The 21197-nt window shown below is 42.1% G+C and overlaps 1 protein-coding gene across 1 annotated transcript in view; it reads right to left on the reverse strand.

Annotated features, from left to right (window-relative positions):
* Nucleotides 1–21197, reverse strand: part of ME3 (malic enzyme 3) — a gene marked incomplete at its 3' end in the record, with an annotated part of 220180 nt that overhangs the window by 38025 nt on the left and 160958 nt on the right. The window contains exon 6 of the mRNA XM_084250209.1: nucleotides 13359–13462. Coding sequence (XP_084106335.1) covers nucleotides 13359–13462 — 104 coding nt within the window. The remainder of the gene's footprint in view (nucleotides 1–13358; nucleotides 13463–21197) is intronic.

Genomic DNA, 21197 nt, shown 5'->3' on the forward strand with positions numbered 1-21197 from the left:
TGTCCCTTACATTCTGGAAAGTTGTGTCCTCATTGTCATTCATCTCAAAGTATTTTTCAATTTCTTCTTTGATCTCCTCTTTAATCCAGTGGACTTCCATCATGTGGGTTTCAATATCCACGAAGTGGGAGAGTTCCTTGCTTTCTTTTTTATGGTTCATTTCTATTTTGTTGCCTTTATGATCAGAGAAGATACTTCTCTGGTATGATTTTGATGTATCTGTTGATCTTTGTCTTGTGGCCCAACATGTGATCAATCCTGGGGAATGATCTGTGAGCACTTGAATAATGTGTACTTGGATTTTTTTGGGTGCAGTGTCCTGTTAAGCCCATTAGGTCCAGCCCATTTAGGTCAAACTAAAATGTAGTCCATTTAGGGCTCTAGTGTTCTTGTTTATTTTTTGTCTCATTGTTCTGTCCATTGTTGAACGTGGGGTGTTGAAGTCTCTTAATTTATATATGTATTTTCTCTAATGTCTGTTTTCAAATTTATTTTTACTTATGCATACAAGAACTGGGTACAGGCCAGAGGTGGGGGCAGTACGAGGATTCACCAGAGGCAGAGTGGGGAGCAGAACAGGTAGAGTGACTGAAATACACTGCTGAGGGAAGTAGCGGGCAAGTCGGGAGAGGTCTGCTGTGCCATGTGGGTTTCTCCCCAGCCACTGGGGTATCAAACTCGTGCTGCAGTGGCTGCGGATTGACTCATAGGTTGTGTCTTAACCCCTTGTGCCACAAGGGAGGCCCAATAATTTTCTATAAATTTTGGCACTCCTTCATTTGGTGAGTATATGTTTATGAGTATTATATCCTCCTGATATATTGTCCCCTTAATCATAATTTAATGTCCATTTATCTCTCTTTTTATCTTTTTCAGTTTGACGTCTATTTCATCTGATATAAGTATAGCTCTCCCTGCCCTTTATTTTGGTCCATTTGCTTGTAGGATTGTTTTCCAACCTTTTATTTTCAGTCTATATTTATCTTTTGTAGTTAAATGTGTTTCCTGGGGACAGCAGAAGGTTGAATTTTGTTTTTTTAATCCAGCCTGCTACTCTGTGTCTTTTTATTGATGAATTTAGTCCATTTACACTTAGGGTTAATATTGGTATATTGTCCTCTATATTTGCCATTTTGTTTGTCTTTTTTTGTGATTTTATTCTTTACCTTATTCTTCTTTCTATTCATTCCTCTGTTGGTTTTGGCTTTAGGACTTCTTATAGCATTTTTTGGAGTGGGGGTTTGGTAGTAGTGAGTTTCTGGAGATTGTTTGTCTGAAAAGGTCCTTATTTTTCCTTCTTAGAGGAATGAGAGCTTTGCAGGGTAAAGTATTCTGTATTCTTGGTTGGCATTTGTTGACTGGCCACATGGCGTGGCAGCATTGGGAGCAGCATGGAATGGAGGAAATATAACTCAATGTCTAAGTAGGAGAGAGAGAGAGAGAGAGAGAGAGAGAGAGAGAGAGAGAGAGAGAGAGAGAGAGAGAGAGAGAGAAAACCTAAAGGGGCTCACAACTCTGGAGATGCAATGCCTTCCCCACTGCCAGTCTCACATTTATTTGGTATTAGATATCAGATTCAGGAAAAGTGGGCATGTTTGTGGAGGAATGAGTGGAGAAATGTGCTTGGTGGGGATGTTGACTAGGGAGGCATATGGTCTGGCACCAGCTAGGGGGAAATGAATAGGGGCTATTGCCTGGGCATCTCCATTGTTGCTGCTGATCAAAACATCCTATCTCTAGTCCCTGTTTATACTCAACTTCCTGTCAAGGTGGTCTAACTGGTCATGTTAATCTGGCCATAATATCTGCCTGCTGTTTTCAGCAGATATCCTCATGCCAAGACTTTTGTCTTGGTGAGAATTCCCCTGCCTGACTCTACATTTTAGTTTGATCAGTAGCAACTTTGGGTGCTAAGCAAAATCCCAAGAACAATGGGTGTTGGGGAATCCACAGTTGACTTGGAGTTTGTTGAATATGTCACTCCATTCTCTTCTTGCCTGTAGTGTTTCTTTGGAGAAGTCTGATGTCAGCCTGATTGGTTTTCCTTTATAGGTTATCTGTTTCTCCCCCCTCGTCAGCTTCCTTATGTTTTCCTTTTCTTGGGCTCTTGGAAGTTTTACTATTATGTGTCTTGCTTGTTTTCTTTTCATTGTTGAAATTTGGTGTTCTAGCTTTCTGTATGTCTATTTTCATGTTCTTCATGCTTGGAAAGTTCTCTTCAATTATCTCCTTGAATAGTTTCTCAGTTCCTTTGTCTCTCCTCACCTTTTGGGATTCCTATAATTCTTGTATTTCCTTTTCTCATGGTGTCAGATAGTCCTTGAAGTGTTTCTTCATTCTTTTCCTTTGTACTTCTCTTTCCCCCTTCTTTTTAAGTTCTTTTTATATCTATATATTCTAGAGTACTGATTCATTCTTCCATTTCATCAATTCTGTTTTTGTTATTTTTCCCAGAGTTCTTTAGCTCCTCCATTAATCTTTTAATATCCTGTATTTCCTTCATTTACTTCTTTAAAGATTCAATTTTATTTTTTAGTTCATTAATTATGTTTCTCATATCATTCATTTCCTTTTAATCTTCTTTATTGTTTTAATCATGGTGATTCTATATTCACTGTCTGGCAGGCACAGACGTCATTGTTGTTGAGTTCTGGGGGCCAATTTTCTTTTTGTGGTGTGTCCTTCCGCAGAGGGCTTGCTTGGTTATTTGTATTTTTTCCTTCTTCCTGTTGTTTGTTTTCTAATTTGTTCTATGAATTGGGCACCGTGCCACTGGTACTGGTGGGCTTATCTTTGGGGTGTTCCTACTGGGACGTCGGGAACTGGTGGTCAGACTGAGTCTGGCACTGTTGTGCCAGAATCCAAAATAGTGGAGGACAGGATACTGTTGCTGTGGATGGGGTGATGAGTGCTGTTCCTGAAGATCACTGAGTCTCTGCATGCTGCTGGCCTCTTCCCCTACATGCCTGTCTTAACCTTTGTTTATGAAGGCTTCCCTTTTTCTTTACTCAGTTCCAGAAGGGAATTGTGGGGTTTCTCGCTTTCAACAGCCCCTCAGGTAGGCCTTCACTTTCCTGGGACCCACAGCTCACCTTGTTGTCATGGGATTTTGCTAGGAATTACATTGAATCTGTATATTGCTTTAAGAAATGTGGTCATTTTAATGATGTTATTTCTTCCAATCCATGATCACAGAATATCTTTCCATCTTGTTGTGACTTATTTTTCTTTTAACAGTGTCTTACAGTTTTTAGTATACAGGTCTTTCACTTCTTTAGTTAAACTTCTTCCAAGGCATTTAATTATTTTGAATGCAGTTGTAAATGGGATTATTTTCCCAATTTCTTTCACTGCTAGCTCATTATGTGCATAAAGAAATAAAGCAGAATTTCTTTTTTTTTTTTTTCCCGAAATTGTGCTGCATTGGCTGTGGCAAGCTTCATAGGTTATGTCTTTTTTTTTTCTTTTTCTTTTTATATTATTTTTTTATAATAAATTTTATTTTTATATTCCCCATACAATTGCAACCCCCCCATTCTGACCCTAATCCCTCCCCTCCCGCCCCCCACCCCCCAAAAAGTGTCGCTGGTCCATAGTTTTTTGTTGACTTTGATTTTCACTTTCTTATAGTTATTCATTTTCCTGGTCCCTTATTTAAGTTTTCTAGATTCCTGCTATGAGTGAGACCATCCGGTATTTTTCTTTTTCTTTTTGGCTTATTTCACTGAGCATGATCCCTTCCAGTGCCATCCATGTTGCTGCAAATTGCATGTGTTTATCTTTTTTGAATGCTGAGTAATATTCCATGGTATATATGTGCCACATCTTCTTGATCCAGTCATCTATTTTTGGGCATTTGGGCTGTTTCCAAAGCTTAGCTATTGTAAACAGTGCTGCTATAAACATAGGTGTGCAGGTGCTCTTTGGAATTGATGTTTCTGTGTCCTTTGGGTAAATACCTAGGAGTGGAATTGCTGGATCATATGGAAGCTCTATGTTTAGTAGGTCCAGAAATCTCCACACAGCTCTCCATAGTGGTTGGACGAGTTTGCACTCCCACCAACAGTGCAGGAGAGTTCCTTTTTCTCCACAACCTCGCCAACATGTGTGGTTGCTAGTTTTTTTAATATGTGCCATTCTCACTGGTGTAAGATGGTATCTCATGGTAGTTTTGATTTGCATTTCCCTGATGACAAGTGATGTTGAACATTTTTTCATATGCCTGTTGGCCATTTGCATTTCCTCTTCAGAGAAGTTTCTTTTTAGCTCTTCTGCCCATTTTTTGACTGGGTTATTTTCTTTGTTGTTGTTGAGTCTCATCAGCTCTTTGCAAATTTTTGTGATCAGTCCTTTATCATTAGTGTTGGGTGCAAAAATGTTCTCCCAGTCAGTGGGGTTTCTCTTTGTTTTTGTTATTGTCTCTTTAGCTGTGCAGAGGCTCTTTAATTTGATGTAGTCCCAGCTGTTTGTCTTTGCCTTCACTATCACTGCTTTGGGTGATGTGTCTGTAAAGATGTCTTTGATGTGCAAATCACGTAGTATTTCGCCTATATTTCCTTCTATATATTTTATGGTTTCAGGTCTTATGTCTAGTTCTTTAATCCATTTTGAGTTGATTTTTGTGTATGGTGTGAGGTAGTGGTCAAGCTTCATTCTTTTGCATGTAGCGACCCAGTTTTCCCAGCACCATTTATTGAACAAACTTTCTTTGCCCCTATGCATAGTCTTTGCTCCTTTGTCAAAGATTAGTTGACCATAAATCTGTGGGTTTATTTCTGGATTTTCTATTCGATTCCATTGGTCTGTATGTCTGTTCTTGTTCTAATACCATGCAGTTTTGATGATTATGGCTTTGTAGTAGAGTTTGAAGTCTGGGAGTGTTATGCCTCCATCCCCTTCTTTCTTTTTCAGGAGAGCTTTGGCAATTCGGGGTTTTTTGTGATTCCATATGAATTTCATCAATAATTGTCCTATTTCTTTGAAGAATGACATTGAAATTTTGATTGGAATAGCATTGAATCTGCATATTGCTTTTGGTAGGATGGCCATTTTAATAATGTTTATTCTTCCAATCCATGAGCTGGGGATGTCTTTCCATTTCTTTGTGTCTTCTTCTATTTCTTTTAACAGTGTTTTATAGTTTTCTTTGTATAGGTCCTTCCTTCACCTCTTTTGTTAGATTTATTCCCAAATATTTGATTTTTTTTGTTTCAATAATAAAAGGGATGGTTTTTTTGATTTCTTCTTCTTCAGATTTATTGTTTGTGTATAGGAAGGCTACTGACTTTGTGTGCTGATTTTGTATCCTGCCAATTTACTGAACTGATTGATGAGTTGAATTAGTTTTTCTGTGGAGTTTTTGGGGTTCTCTATGTATATTATCATATCATCTGCAAATAGTGATAGTTTGATTTCTTCTTTTCCTATTTGGATTCCTTGGATGTCTTTCTCTTGTCTTATTGCTCTGGCTAGGACTTCCAGTATTATATTGAAAAGCAGTGGTGAGAGTGGGCATCCTTGTCTTGTTCCAGATCTTAATGGAATTGCTTTTAGCTTTTCACCATTGAGAATGATACTGGCTGTTGGCTTCTCATAGATGGCCTTTATGATGTTGAGGTATGTTCCTTGTATCCCAATAATTTCAAGGGTTTTTATCATGAATGGGTGTTGCACTTTGTCGAAAGCTTTCTCAGCATCTATTGATATTATCATATGGTTTTTATATTTCTTTTTGTTGATGTGTTGGATAATGTTGATTGATTTTCGGATGTTAAACCATCCTTGTGTCCCTGGAATGAATCCTACTTGGTCGTGGTGAATTATCTTATGGATACATTGTTGGATTCTGATAGCTAAAATTTTGTTGAGGATTTTTGCATCAGTGTTCATTAGGGAGATTGGCTTGTAGTTTTCCTTTTTTGTGTTGTCCTTGTTCGGTGTTGGTATTAGTTTAATGTTGGCTTCATAGAACGTGTTTGGTATTGTCTCTTCCTTCTCAATTTTTTGGAAGAGTTTGTGAAGGATAGGCACCAATTCATCTCTGAATGTTTGGTAGAATTCGTTTGTAAATCCATTAGGTCCTGGGCTTTTGTTTTTGGGGAGGTTTTTGATTACCATTTCAATTTTGCTGCTTGTAATTGGTCGGTTTAGGTGTTCTATTTCTTCTTTATCTAGCTTTGGGTGATTGTAGAGTTGTAGGAATTTGTCCATCTCCTCTAGATTGTTGAACTTGTTTCCATACAACTCTTCATAGTAGTTACTGATTATTCTTTTTATTTCTGCTGTGTCCGTTGTGATTTCTCCTCTTTCATTTCTGATCCTGTTTATTTGTGCTTTCTCCCTTTTTTCCTTTGTGAGCCTGGCTTGGGGTTTGTCTATTTTATTAATTTTTTTGAAGAACCAGCTCTTGGTTTCATTAATCTTTTGGATTGTTTTTTTAGTTTCAATTTCATTTATTTCTGCTTTGGTTTTTATTATTTCTTTTCTTCTACTGGTTTTGGGTTTTTTTTGTTGTTCTTTTTCTAGATCTTTGAGCTTCGAGATTAGGTTGTTTCTTTGAGTTCTTTCTTGTTTCTTGATGTGAGCTTCTATTGCTATATATTTTCCTCTTATTACTGCTTTTGCTGCATCCCATACATTTAGGATTTTGGTGTCCTCCTTGTCATTCAATTCAAAGAATTTTTTAATTTCCTCTTTGATCTCCTCATTAGTCCAGTTGTCTTCCAGTAGTGTGGTTTTTAGTCTCCATGAGGTAGGAAAGTTCCTTGCCTTCTTTTTATGTTTTATTTCTAGCTTGATGCCTTCATGGTCAGAAAAGATGGATGGTATGATTTCAATCTTGGTGTATCTGTTGATGTTTGTCTTGTGTCCCAGTATGTGATTGATCCTGGAGAGTGGTCCGTGTGCGCTTGAGAAAAATGTGTACTCCGTTTTTTGGGGGTTTAGTGTTCTCTAGATGTCTGTTAAGCCCAAATGCTCTAGGTCATTATTTAGAGCTTTAGTTTCTTTACTTATTTTTTGTCTTGTTGATCTATCCATTGTTGATAGTGGTGTGTTGAAGTCTCCCACTATATATGTGTTTTCTCTGATGTCTGTTTTCAGAGATGACAACAGTTGTCTGATATATTTTGGTGCTCCTTCGTTTGGTGAGTATATGTTAATTAGTGTTATTTCTTCTTGATTATTGTCCCTTTGATCATAATGTAGTGACCGTTGGGATCCCTTTTTATTTTTTTGAGTTTGAAATCTGTTTTATCTGATATAAGTATAGCTGTTCCTGATTTCTTTTTTGGTCCATTTGCTTGTAGGATTGTTTTCCATCCTTTAACTTTGAGTCTATTTTTATCTTTTGTAGCTAAATGTGTTTCCTGGAGACAGCAAAAGGTTGGGTTTTGTTTCTTAATCCAGGCTGCAACTCTGTGTCTTTTTATTGAAGAGTTTAGTCCATTTATATTTAGGGTTAATATTGATATGTTAGCATCTGTTTTTGCCATTGTGTTTGTCTTTCCTTTGATTTTATTTATTCTTTTAGTATCTTTTTTTTTTCCTTGTCTTCTTTCGTTGTTATTCGTCCCTCTGAGGTTCTGGCCTTAGGATTCCTTGTAGTATTTTTTGGAGTGGGGGTTTATTGGTAATGAAGTTCCATAGTTTCTGTTTGTCTGGGAATGTCCTTATTCTTTCTTCATAGAGGAAGGAAACCTTTGCGGGATAGAGTATTCTTGGTTGACATCTGTTTTCTTGGAGTCTGTAGACTATGTCCTTCCACTCTCTCCTTGCCCGTAGTGTTTCTTCAGAGAAGTCTGATGTCAGCCTGATTGGTTTTCCTTTGAATGTTATCTGTTTCTTCCCTCTTGTCAGCTTCATTATTTTTTCCTTGTCTTGGAATCTTGGGAGCTTCACTATTATGTGTCCTGCTGTATTTTTCCTTTCGTCATGGAAGTTTGGTGTTCTTCTTGCTTCTTGTATATAAATTTTCAGCTCCTTCTTCACATTTGGGAAGTTCTCTTCAATTATCTCCTGGAATATTTTCTCTGTTCCTACTTCTCTCTCCTCTCCTTCTGTTATTCCTATAACTCTTATATTTCCTTTCCTCATGGTGTCCGATAGTTCCCGAAGTCTTTCTTCGTTCTTTTTCCTTCGTACTTCTCTTTCCTTTTCTGTTTTGGTTCTTTTTATTTCTGTGTCTTCAAGAGAACTTATTCATTCTTCCATTTCATCTATTCTGCTTTCATTGCTTTTCCCAGAATTCTTTAGTTCTTCCATTAATTCTTTGATCTCCTGCATTTCTTTTACTTCCCTCTTTAGGGACTCAATTTCATTCTACTAATCGTTGATTATTTTTCCCTTATCATTGTTTTCCTTTATGAGTTCTGTCATTTTTTTAATCATGGCAATTTAAAATTCTCTTTCTGGAAGGCTCAGAAGTTCTTCCAAGTTACTGTCGTTGCAATCTGGGGGTTGGTTTTCTTTTTGTGGTGTGCTTCTTCCCTGAGGAGTTGCTATGTTGCGTGTGGTTCTTGTACTCCCTACTGACTGTTTTCTAATTTGCCGTATGCATTGGGACACTGTGTTGCTGGGACTGGCTGGCATCTTGGGTGAGCTTCTCTGCTCCCCTCTGGCTCCTCCGGGAGCCATCTGTCAGTTTTAAGCAGTCTTTACTGAGGAAAGGTCCCTGTTCTAAAATGCCGATGTGGGGACACACTCCCCTGTGCTCCTGGTCTGCCCCAGCAGTGGGTTCCCTCTCCCCCTCTGGGCTTGGACTGAAGGCCAGAGGTGTTCTGGTGTGGGCGAACTTCCCCGGCTCACCTCTGGCTCCTGAGGGAGCCTTCTGCAGGCAGTCTTTACTGAAGAAATGTCCTTGTTCTAAAATGGCGATGCAGGACCCACTCCCTGCGTTTCCAGTCTCAGGCACACTCTTCTGCGCGCCTGGTCTGCCCTGGTTTTGGGTACTCGCTCCCCCTGTGGGCTCAGACTACTGGTAGGCAGGGGCCCGGCGTGGGCTAACTTCCCAGCTGGCCACTGGCTCCTCCAGGAGCCTTTGCTGGTTTCAAGTCGCTAGGTGGCGCCAGAGATCTCTCCTAGAGCCCTTGGGGAGCTGTTTTTTTTTTTTTTTCACCCCGTGGGACAGGAAACAGAGCAGGAATGGTAGGGTAAACCTCAACGGCTTTGGGGTGCTGTGTCTGCCTTGTGCCCCACCGTCCTGGAGAACCCATGTCCCGAATTTTGTGCCCCGGATCTCAGTTCCAAAGCCCTCAGGTCCAGGATGCGGGCTGTAGCCCAGTTCAGTGTCCACAGAATGGCGTATTTTGAACCCCGCTCCCGGGCCTGGGTGCCTGGTTCCTGGATACTCAGTGAGGGACTTTCACCTTAGTGAGGATCTTTGCACGCGTCTCCCTGCAAGCCTAGGTGCAGGTGCGGGGACCTGGGTAGCCACGATCCCAATCCGCGTTTGCTTTTCAACCGCGCTGCTTTTCCGCGCTATCCCGATCCCGATCCGCGTTTGCTTTTCCAGCCCACCGTAAAGCAGAATTTCTTTATTAATTTTGTGGCTTACCACTTGACTGTATCTGTTTATTATTTCCAAAAGATTTTTACTGGAGTCTGGAATTTTCTGTGTATATTATCATGGGTAACTTTTTCTTAAAGTCAGATTTTTTACACTATTACGTCCCTTCTTTGTCACTCTTATCTCAGCAATTTAGGAATTTAGGGTTGGGGAGGGGCTGGAGAATAAAGGGGTAGTTTCTTTTTCACCTTTCCTAAAGCCTACAGCAGTTGCTGACATCAAACTTCTTTCCAACTTGGACCAAGTATCAGACAGAACCAGGGCTCCTGGTACAAACTTAAAATAGACCATTCCGGTCCGTTCTACTCTTAAGTTGTAGAAGTGAAAAAACATAAGTGTGAATCATCAGGGAAACTTGTCACACAGGCACAATACTCTGGGTTCCTTTGCATGGTAGGGGAAGAGCAGGAAGAAGGGAATATCCACTCCTGCCCATGGGAACATCAGATTTATCTTGACTTTAAGGACACTCATAGTTGTCTATTGCTGAAGTTCACAGATTGCATGGAGGATCCTTCATGCTGGTGGGTCCTCCCAAGTGGTCAAACTCCAAGATAGTAACTGAGTTACAGTGACTTTTTCTGGCCTCCGCATCTTAATACACACTCTGGTTAGTGGGTAAAGTCAAGAAGGTGGAGCTTGTATTAGCAGGATGTTTGGAAAGAGACAAAGATGTTGGAGGCAGGAACCAACATTTCCCAAGGTTCTTTCTTAAAATACACCATGTTTGTCTTGGGGACTGCTGACTCACCCCCAGGCTGGGATTTCCATCTCAGAGCTACATTCCCAAGAGTGCCTGGGGAAACCAGCTCATTCCCTACCTAGAGTAGCCACAGAAACATCTGCTTGAGCTTATTAAAAAGGCCAAATAACCGACTGTCAACCCCTCATTGTTCTGACGTCAGGACACATTCCTCTGGACTGAGGCACTCACTGCACAGGGACTCACCCCTGGATGGCCCATGTGTCTGAGAGATTGTGAACTGATTTTGATGATTATTTGAAGAGCCTCTTATATTCTAGTTGATTTAACCTTCTCACACAAAGAGCAATATGTCTCTGTGGGGAATAATGGAATGACTACTGACTCACTAGGTAAACAGGAAACAGAAAGCAAAAAACCAGTCAATTCCACTCTCTTCTCTTCGTGCACCAGTAACTCAAATTTGTAGAAAATCATCTGCCTTTGTAGTTAACAGACCCAGGCTCAACTTGCAGTCATTCAGACTTTGTATGACATGAGATAGGCTTGTAAATGGGGTTATTTCCCCAATTTCTCTCTCTGCTAGTTCATTATATGCATAAAGAAATACAACAGACTTTGTTTATTAATTTTGTGGCTTCCCACTTCACTGTATCTGTTTATTATTTCCAATAGAGTTTTACTGGAGTCTTTGGAATTTTCTATGTATATTATCATAGTCAACTTTTACTTAAAGTCAGGCTTTTTACACTATTACTTCCCTTCTTTGTCACTCTTATCTCAGCAATTTAGGAATTTAGGGTTGGGGACTTTCCTCTTCCATAAAATGAGTTTAATTATATCTATACTACCAGTCACACAGAGATCTTAAGAGAGCCTAACAGAACACTGGGGTAGGATGGCATCCTAAAGAGTATATAATGCTTAAATTTCCTCCTATACCTGCACCACCAATAAGTCACATCACCTATCCTTGTTCCTTCTGTGATGGAGAGCTCTAACACATAAAGAATCCAATGCACTGTGAGATAGCTCTGATTTATGCTGAAAACTGCCTCTTTGGGTGTTCAACCAATGGGTTTTCTTCATGTGGATTTAAATAGCAATCCAAGCTTTTCCTGGAAGAATGGCTTTCAGATATCCAGAGGGATCACTGTGCCCCTGATCTACTCAATCCCTAAGGCATCCCTCCACCAAGCTACCTTCACTGTCATGGCTAGTATCCAAAGGTACTTTCAATAACCTGTGACTTAATGTGGTATTTAAAGACAGCATGAAAGGAGGAGAATGAAGTGGAACACTCACCTCCCTTGTTTTAGATGCTATACCTCAATTAATGTGTCTGATTCTCGAATTAGCTGCTTTGGTGGTCTGCAGAAGCACCTCCTCTATAATCTCAGCTTCAATCACCTAACTTCCTGACTACCACTACCTTTCTTCCCAGTTCATTTCATCTCCTACCCAGTGCTATGATTCAGCCTCATTAGGACTTAGCAGCCATTGATCATATCAGTGTCCCTTACCCCTCCTCTCTTTCAGCATGCCCTCGCTTCTCTTCTTATCCAGCCTCAATGTCATGACTTATCACAACAATGGTCCTCTCGAATATACTCTCAAATCTTTTTTCTCTTGTCTGGCAAAATTCCAACCCTTATGAAATTCCTTACTCTGTTTTTCCTGCATCCAGAGTTGAAACGTGCTACAGAAAAAAGAGAAATAGGCTAACTAACCTACATTGAATTCATGGCCAGTAACGTCAAGAGGGCTGACTGCCTAGCAAGCAAACTTTAATTCCTTAGTGTGGATATTCCAGATATTGCTTCCTCCATTCTGATGCCTCCACCACCTCCATCCCCATCCTCACTGGCTGTGGACAGCCTTGCCTTTATCTTAGGAGGCCCCCACACATCCCCACCACATCAATCTACATGTCTGCATTTGTCCCCATCTCTGCCTCCTCTGTCCCTGCAGTGGATATTAGTGTGTTCTATCTAAAACTAAGCCTCAGGTACGCACTACATCTTCACCTTCTTGCTCCCTTACTCCACACTCCACTGATGATCCCTGCTTTTCTATAGGATGATTCCCATTCCATACAACTATAGTATTTTCTCTCACTTTAAAAAGCAAAAGCAAAGACATAACAGTAACAACATCAATGATAATGAAATGCTTTCTTTTTAGTCCCAGATAAGGAAACCAAAGGAAACTTAAAAATTGAGTAGCCAGGTTTGTCCAGGGTCACTGACCTGGAAGTGGTGGGGTCAAGCATCAAACCCAGTTGGCACACTCCCAAAGCCCACCAAATGAGACTTTATGGGCTGCACAGGCCAGAGCAACTCTTTCTCCAGCCCATCACTCTGGTTTGAGAGACTGCCACAACCCAGGTGCTCCAAGGACAAAAACAAAGGCTAGGGGTTTTCAAGTGAGACAGAGACTTCCTGGGTCTTCAGGGACCTGAAAGCTGCTATAACTCTGATTTGACTGACTGGCCTATTTCCAGGATTCCATCCCATCAGTATGGCAGTCATAGTGAGGCGGGCGGTTGGCTATGAGTACAGTCAGATTTGTGGACTCTGCCAATATGACACACCCCCACACAGACACAACACCTCATGAGTTTCAGCCCTGAGAGCACATGGCTTCTTGTAGTGGCTTATTAATGTGCCCTGGTCCTCAGATAGAGGTGGGAAATGGTGAATAGTGTGGCAAGTTGCCTTCCAAAGCCTTCCATCAGAAGGGGACACTTCTGTCCACCACTCACAGCATCCTAATTTATGGCACAAACCCAGAACAGCTCAGACCAAGGGGGTTTCCACCTGGGGCATCAGACACTCAACTGCCTCCAGACCACAGACTTCAGGCATCAGCCCTCATCCTAACCCTTGCTGTTCCGAAAGATTCTCCCAGAGAGTGATTCTATTTGGTTCTAAGTCTCCCAAGTACATGGGGCCAAGTTGGAATTTTCAGATCCATCCAGAAAAGTGTGCCTCTCCCGCCTCTTGTTTGTGGATCTACCAAAACCAGAGTTGACTTTAGTCACATTATCTCTTAATAGTCCTCTTTCAAAAAGGAGATTGGGCCACTTACTTATCTGTCACGGCCTGCATGAACTCGTCCAACAGCTCATCATAATCCTTCCCGCGCACGCGCTGGTGTTTCAGGCCAATGTATAGAGGGTCTCTGAGCAGCTCCTGGAACAGACAGCATCCGTTTCCTTAAGGGCTCTGCTTTAATGGAAAGGACCAGTGGATGGGGGGGTGGGAGGGAGTGGGGAGCCATCTGCCCTTCCTCCAAGTATCAAATCTGGAAGTTCTGGAGGCTAAGACCCTGACTGAATCTGATTCAATTGACTAAGAAATTATTATTATATAGAAATTTGATCAAAACATTTGTAAAAGCTCAGCTAAAACAAATATATTACCTCCTCCCCCCCCCAAAAAAAAGACCCTGAGTATGGACTACCAGGTGGTCCCCATTTTAGGAACCAGGAAACTTTGTTTTTTAAGATTTACTTATTTATTTATTTATACAAGCACTGGGTATAGTCAGAAGTGCGGGAGGTTGAGAGAATTCACCAGAGCCAGAGCAGGGAGCAGAGCAGGCAGACTGATGAAGTACACTGCTCAGGGGAGCAGCGGGCGGCAGGAGAGGTCTGCGCTCCATGTGGGACCCTCGCCCAGGGCCAGGGTTCCAACAGGCGCTGCATGCAGAGGCTGTGGGCAGCTTCACAACCCAGCGCTCAACTACTGCACCACTGGGGAGACCCGGAGCCAGGAAACTTTGAATCAGACAAGCATTTCTCAAAGTCTTCCAACTTCTGACTGAGATTGGATTTATTTCAGATATTTCCTCAGTGGCATTACTGACATTTTGATTTGAATAATTCTTTGATGTGAGGGCTGAATTGCACATTTTAGGATATTTAGCAGCATCTCTGACCTCTAGCCACTAGAAGTCAGTAGTATCCCCAGATATGACAATGGAAAATGGCTCTGGCTATTGCCAAATGTCTTCTTGGGGTCCATATTGCTCCTAGTTGAGAATGGCTCTCGCCAGTATCTGGATTGAGGTAACTCCTCCAAAGCCACTGTTCTGGACTCAAGTAGAGTCCTCATTCATTCATTCATTCATTCATTTACTCTTTCAATGAAATATTTGAATACTTACCATGTGCACAGCATCATTCTAAAATCTGGGGATACAAGGATAGAATGATACAACCAGAAATTTCTGTTTGGGAAAGATGTTACTGTTCATGCCATCCTGTGTTAGGTCACTCTCACTTCCCAACCTCCTTGCAGCTTCTTCTGTCACATCATTCACACACTGTCTACACTGGTCTCATGGCGACTTTCACTGGCTCGCTTCCTAGCTGCCTCTCCCACCCCCAACATCTCGGAATCAGTGGACTCATTCATGCATGGCACATCTACAGATCAATTGTTACTGCTGACATTGGGCCATGTGGGAGATTTATAGATGAAGGGAAAATGGTTATTGTCTTCAACATGCAGCCTATCAAGTGGTTTCTGACTAAACTTACAAACTCTGCTATAGGGTACAGTGACCATGCTTTGGGACCAAGTGTGGCACACAGGAGCATACAGAGGAGTAAAACAATTCTCTTTGGGGATGGGTGGGGATGTGTCATGGTGGAAATGGTCAGGCATTAGAAGACTTGCAGTGTTTGACAGGAGGGCTGGGCCCTCTAGGCTGAGAAATCAATGAGAAGAAAGGTTGGGAGCTGGAGACAAAAAAGAGGAAGAAGTACCTGGTGTGTTTGGGAAACAGGAAGTGTAACCATGGCTAAATGGTTAAATTGCTTTCAGAACCTAAAGCAAAAAGAAAAAAAATCTTAACTCTTCTCTGAGACTTGCTTTTTCAGACACAGCAGAGGCTTCACCAGTCCTTGAGTGGAGAAACATTAATGCAGAGGGGGCTCCTCAGAGGTGAGGGGCCCAGAAAAATAAGTCAAATTCCAGTAACCTGGCGAAAAGCCTCTTCGTACTTCCTCATGTATGAACTTCTCTGTAACTAGTCAATGAATCTCAGGCACATTCACATTTCTTTACCTTTAGCCTACTCCTTAGCCAATAAAAATTAAAACCTACATAACCTCATTCCTTTTCTTAATTGGGAGATAGATTTTCAGATTAACTCCTCTATATTTGCCAATCAATTTGTAATAAAGTGTTTTTCTTTTCTCAAAACATCAGTTTCCGTGCTTGCCAGGTAGAGCATGCTGGGTAGCAGAAGTAATTCCTTGTAATGGGGTCTTCTGGAATTATCTATTTTTGTGTATATTTCACCAAGAATATGAGCTCCTAAGGATAAGGATTTATGTTTCTTCATTTCCATTTGAACTCTTAGAAGATATAAAGATATAAGTTGAGTAAGATTATAGTCTGAAGTCCCTTCCCCCAGCTACTCCTGCTTTCCCCACTCTATTCTTTATGGCTGTCTCCCCAATAAAGCTCTCACATATCTCTTTCTTAAAGGACCTGAGCAGACACAGAGGTAGGTCTTATTATTTCCCCCCATTTTATAAATGAAGCAAGAAGACTCAGAAAAGTTAAACAACCTGTCCAGTCCTTGGGCAGGTAAGTAGAAGTATCAGCATTCAAATTCAGGTTCCAAAGTCTGTTATCTTAACCACTGAGCCATGCTGCTTTGGCAACTCTTCTTAATAATAAGAATTAGTGAACTTTTGATAAAGATAGTGCTCTAGGCCCAAGCTGTCTTGGTAGCACTGCAGGAGATGGCTGGGCAAAGTTCTGTGGGACAGAAAAGAACAGGCACTGTATGTTTTTCCAACCCCTTACCCCCAATGCTGGGCCATGGGTGGGTTTAGCACTTTCTCCAAGGCACCACGAGTCCTTTCTCAATATCTTCCCCCTAGATTACGTTTACTTGAGACAATTTAGGTTTCTGCTCCAGCAGTTGCGTGTGTGGCAGAGGGGGAGTAGGTGTCAAAGGATGAGGTTTTACATACTTAGTGCTCCCCTTCCATGAATCACCTTCAAAGTGAACAATGGATCCTCTGTCTTAAGGATTCTCTTCCCATTTTACAGCTGAGGAAGATGGAGCTGAGGTTAAAGTTTAAATAAACTGCCTACGCTTGCACAGCCCGAAGTGGCTAAGCTGAAACACAGTCTTATTTTGATTGGGTCTCAAGACAGGGCCCTTTGTACCCCAACATTCTATGCTGTGGGGACCAGGGAAGATGGGGGTGGTGCCTTATCTTCCCTGGGCCTTCTGGCAGAGTGCGGTTGGCTGAGAATGTCCAGGCATCACCCTGATGACCAGGCTGGGAAGCAGTGGGCTAGAACAGGGTCTGGGGACGGGTCATGTGTGCTCCAGCTGCTGGATCTCGCCTTTCAGGAGGAAAATGGCTTCTCAAAAGCAGCAGGGGGTAGGTGGGGTGGGGACTCCCACAGCTCTCCTGATATGACACAAAGAAGTCTCACTGAGTGCTTTCGCTGTAACAATGACTGCCAATGGAGTGTGGGGCTATAAGGCCTGGTCTCTCCCCATGTAGCCCTCCTCTATTCCTGACTTCCACATACAAATATCTAGAAGTTTTCAGCAGATAGTACTGTCAGTTGGAAATGCAGGATGCCTGGCCAAATTTGAATTATCAATAGTTAATGTATGTCCCAGGCATTACATGGGACACACTTTAGACTAAAAAAAAAATTGGCCATTTATCTGAAATTTAAATTGAACTCTCATCTTTTATTTTCTTTGCTAAATCTGTAGCTCTATCAGGAAAGGCAAAAGGAAGTTGGAAGGCCATGTAGTGCGATGGAAAGGGCAGTACTGCGCCTGGTGGCTGTGGCTGGGATGGTCCCCCAGCATCCTCAGTATGGCCTGGCTTTAGAACCAGAAGGATTTTTGGGATTTGAAATCAGATGGGTTTGAATTTAAGCTCTGTGATGTTGGCCAAGATATTTAGCTTTTCTTTGCTTCATTTTTCTTCTCTATCAATGAGGATGAAAATGATATTCATCACATAATGCCGGTTCTTTGAGGCAAGAATCTGCTCCTTATTCCCTGTGTCTCTCCAGTGATTCCCATGGGGTGGGGCAAGGCAGGCCCTTACAAAGCAGGTATTGACACGAGATACCTGAGTCTCTGGCCTGGGCTAAGGGGATGTCAAATTAAGAACTATGAGATCTTAGAAATCACTTGCTTTAACTTCTTCCAAATGAGTTTTTGAGGCCTAGAAAGATTAAATGAGCTGCCAAGGTCACCAAGCAAATTTGGTGGGAAAACAAGAACTAGACCAGGGTCTTCCCAGGTGGGACCAGCTTACTGACCTTGTGCCTTCCTGTGTTACAGTTACTAAGTTTCCTTTGCAACAAAATATTCCTGTAAGTATAATTCTAGTAGAAGTCTCTTCCAGAGTCGGTGAACTGGAATCTCCTCCTCCACTCGCTGTGGGAGTTAAATATTCCCTTGATGGCTGTTTGCCTAACTCTGCCTTCCTAAGATTTTTTCTGGAGCCAAAAATGTCACAGAAAACAATGGTTTTCTTCTCTTCACTCACCCTGTCACTGAGCACTGGACTTGAGCTGGAGGAGAGATGAACCTCCTGGCTCAGAAAAATTATTTCTCTTCTATAACAATAGGTGCTTTGAGATGTTACTCAGAGGGCATCTGGGGTTTGGGAGGTTGTGGTTTGGGCTCATGCTGTGGACATAGAACCCTCACCCATCAGGTTTGCAGTGATGCCCACCATGCACTTCTTTGAGAGCTCAGTTGAGGCCAAGACTAGGCTACAAAGGTCCGAGAAGGACACCCTCATTGATCATGTGCGCAGAACACACCTCTGACAGCCCTGCGTAGTGCACGCTGACTGTCCACTAGCTGCAGCAGTGTGTTCTTGCAAGGTGGAAGAACACCCAGCTCTATCGGGGATCCCAAGAGTCTCCCCGAATCCAGTAATGTCCCCAAGGCACCTTCACCAGGTTCAGTGACCATTCCTGTTCCCGTGTTTGTCTCCCCATGCACACATGACTCCCCTCCTCCCCCGAGTGAGCTACTGGAATCACACAGCATGTCCATGTGACTGAATCCACAGAGGCTCGACTTCCACCAGGAGAAGACTCCAAGGCTCAGAGGCCACTTGAAGCCAATGCTTTCACCCCCATGCTGCCCCCCTGAGACTCTCAAGCAGAGAGTAGGAGCATTGGGTCTTGATTCAAACATAGGGGGAGCTATTTCTGCTTGGGAACTCCATTTTCTGTGTGACAGGAGTGGATTGAGAGGCAAATATTTCAGGTCCCTTCTAAAGTGAACAGTCTGTGACTCTGCTGTGTGTGGAAGAAGCAAAATGCACAAACCAACCCACAGCAACCATGATGGCAGCCGGAGCAGGGGCCCTGCTCCCCTTGGGCACTTCATCATGGCTGCCCCTCCTTCGTGTGATCACTGCCCCAATTATTTATTTTTCCAGATCTCCTTGGAGTCCACATGTAATAGTGACTTCAAGTTCTAGGGCTCAAAATAACAAATGTTTTCCTTCAACAGGAAACCAGGAGGGGTGTTTTATGACCCTGATTAAAGAGCCTGTTGCCTCAGGAGTTTCATAGACACACACAGACGGTCTAGTCACTCTGACAGCCGTGCCCTTCGCGCCTCCATGTGAGGTGAAAGCTGAAGGCAGAGTCTCTCTCTCCTAGTCCTCTGCCGGGTCTGGGGGAGAGATGTGTCTCAAGACTCATGGGGGGAAAATCTTGCAAATTGATTTGCTAAAAAAAAAAAAAATAAATAAAACAAGAACTTCAGTGAGGGAGATCACAGAGTGAATCCATTTGAAAAGAGATAAATCAGAAGTCTTCCCAATGTTAGACTCTTTGTAATTGGATTTCTTTGTGCTGAGTCCCTTTTAAAAAAAGGAAATGAATATGTTTTGGCATTGTAAAAATAATAGGCGTTGAAGAAATAATAGGCAATACAGAAGCCATAAAGGCATAAAAATTGCTGTTATCCTCCCTCCACATAACTAAGGCATATCTCTTTCCAGGCTTTCCCCCGTAAGTACACTTTTAGACAAAAAAATGGAATACAAATATTTGCTGGGTTTCTTGAAGAGGGCCCAGCAGGTGTTCACCTTTCTTTGGAGGGGGAGGCCCACGCAAATAGCATGAGTCTACCAGGACTTGCTCCCGAGTGCCCATGGGCAGCCGGCTGTGAGAAACCTCTTTTCTCGGTGGTCACTGCCTTGTCTCTCATGCAGTGCCTGGCCTCTAGAGGCCGCGGGCCATGTGACTCGTCTAGGCAGAGGGACCTGGGTATGGGGACTGCACCTGAGGGGGTGGGGAAAGCAAATATTGTTTAAAAATGAGCAATGATGTAAAAAATAAAAAATATAGTAAGTAAAAAAAAGAGGGGAAAAAAAACCAAACCCAGCTCTGACACTTAGCGCTGTGGAGCATGAGGTAAGTAGTTCCCAGGCGTTGAGGTCCGTTTCCTCTCCTATACGGGGGAGTCTAGTCTCAGTGCAGTTGTTGTAAGAATTAAATGAGACTTAACTATATAAAGGTCTAAAACTGTGACTGGCACAGGCAGGTGTTGCTATTGGTTTTCCTGGAAAGGACACCTACTTTTCTCCTCTGCCTTCCCTGCCTTCCAGCTCTCCCAGGGCTGCAGAGGGGGTGAGGCTGTGCCCCCTCTCAGCTGGGCAGTACCCTGGTCCTTCCTGCCAGGGACAGCAGGTCCAAGGGACCTACTCTCCCTTCCACACCAGTTCAGAGACCTCAAGCCCCAAGCGGAGAAGCAGGCACTGTGAGTAGATACAACACATTTGCCACAAAAAAGATTAATTAGGTGACAGTGTGCAAACACTGACAACTCGAATATTCTACCCACGACTAGCGCTCACGTATCTCTCTCACATCTGGCAGAGTGCCTGACACATACGAAATACTCAATAAATTTTTTGTTAAATAAATAAAGAGAAAGTATTTTCCAAATAATCTGCAATGAAAAATTAGAACAAAATTATGATTATAATTAGAAAAGAACTACATCTATGTACATACACAGACAAATACTGGAAGGGACCACAAATGGAAAGCTGTGGGCAAACTTTCCCCTTTCAACATTTTGAGTGATAGCTTAAAGTTATGTAAGCAATGATTATTTGCACCTTTTTATTGAGGTTTGCAACACTTTGCATGAGTTAGGGGAATAAGTTCACACCCAGTCAGGTGTGTGCCCACGCTGCCCCCTCAGTCCCAGCACCCGGGTCTGTTACCGAAGACCATTGTGCCCCTCCCACCTTTGTTCCCACCTCTGTTTCCCCTCACTCTCTAATAGCTTCAGTTCTTCAGTCTTATTTCTAGGGTTTATTTTGGCTTAGCTTTGACAGTTCCTTTTTTTCTTATTGTTGGTGATAATTTGTTTTCTCCATATTCCACATATGAATGAAATCATCTGATAATTTTCTTTCTCCTGACTCAGCATAGTACCTCCAGCTCTGTCCGTATTATCACAGATAGCAAGAGTTCAGCATTTTTTGTACAGCTGAGTGGTATATTGTTGTGTGCACACGCCACATCATCTTAATCCACTGCTCTGTTGATGGGCATTTAAGCTATTTCTATACTTGGCCATTGTAAATAGTGCTGCATGAACATAGCAATGCATCAACCTCTCATATTAGTGGTTTTGTATTATTTGGGTGGATACCTTATATTGTAGACATATTTTTAATATTTTGAGGAATATTCATACTGTTTTCTATAGGTGATGGACTAGTCTACATTCCTACTAACAGTGTACAAGGGTTCCTTTTTCTCCAAAACATTTTGAACATTATTATTATTTTGATATGGGTCATTCTCACAGGGGTGAGGTGGCTCTCACTGTGGTTTTTTTTAAAAAGATTTATTTATTTATTTATACAAGCACTGGGTACAG

This window comes from Talpa europaea, assembly GCF_964194135.1.
Source record: "Talpa europaea genome assembly, chromosome: 1".
Taxonomy (NCBI): domain Eukaryota; kingdom Metazoa; phylum Chordata; class Mammalia; order Eulipotyphla; family Talpidae; genus Talpa; species Talpa europaea.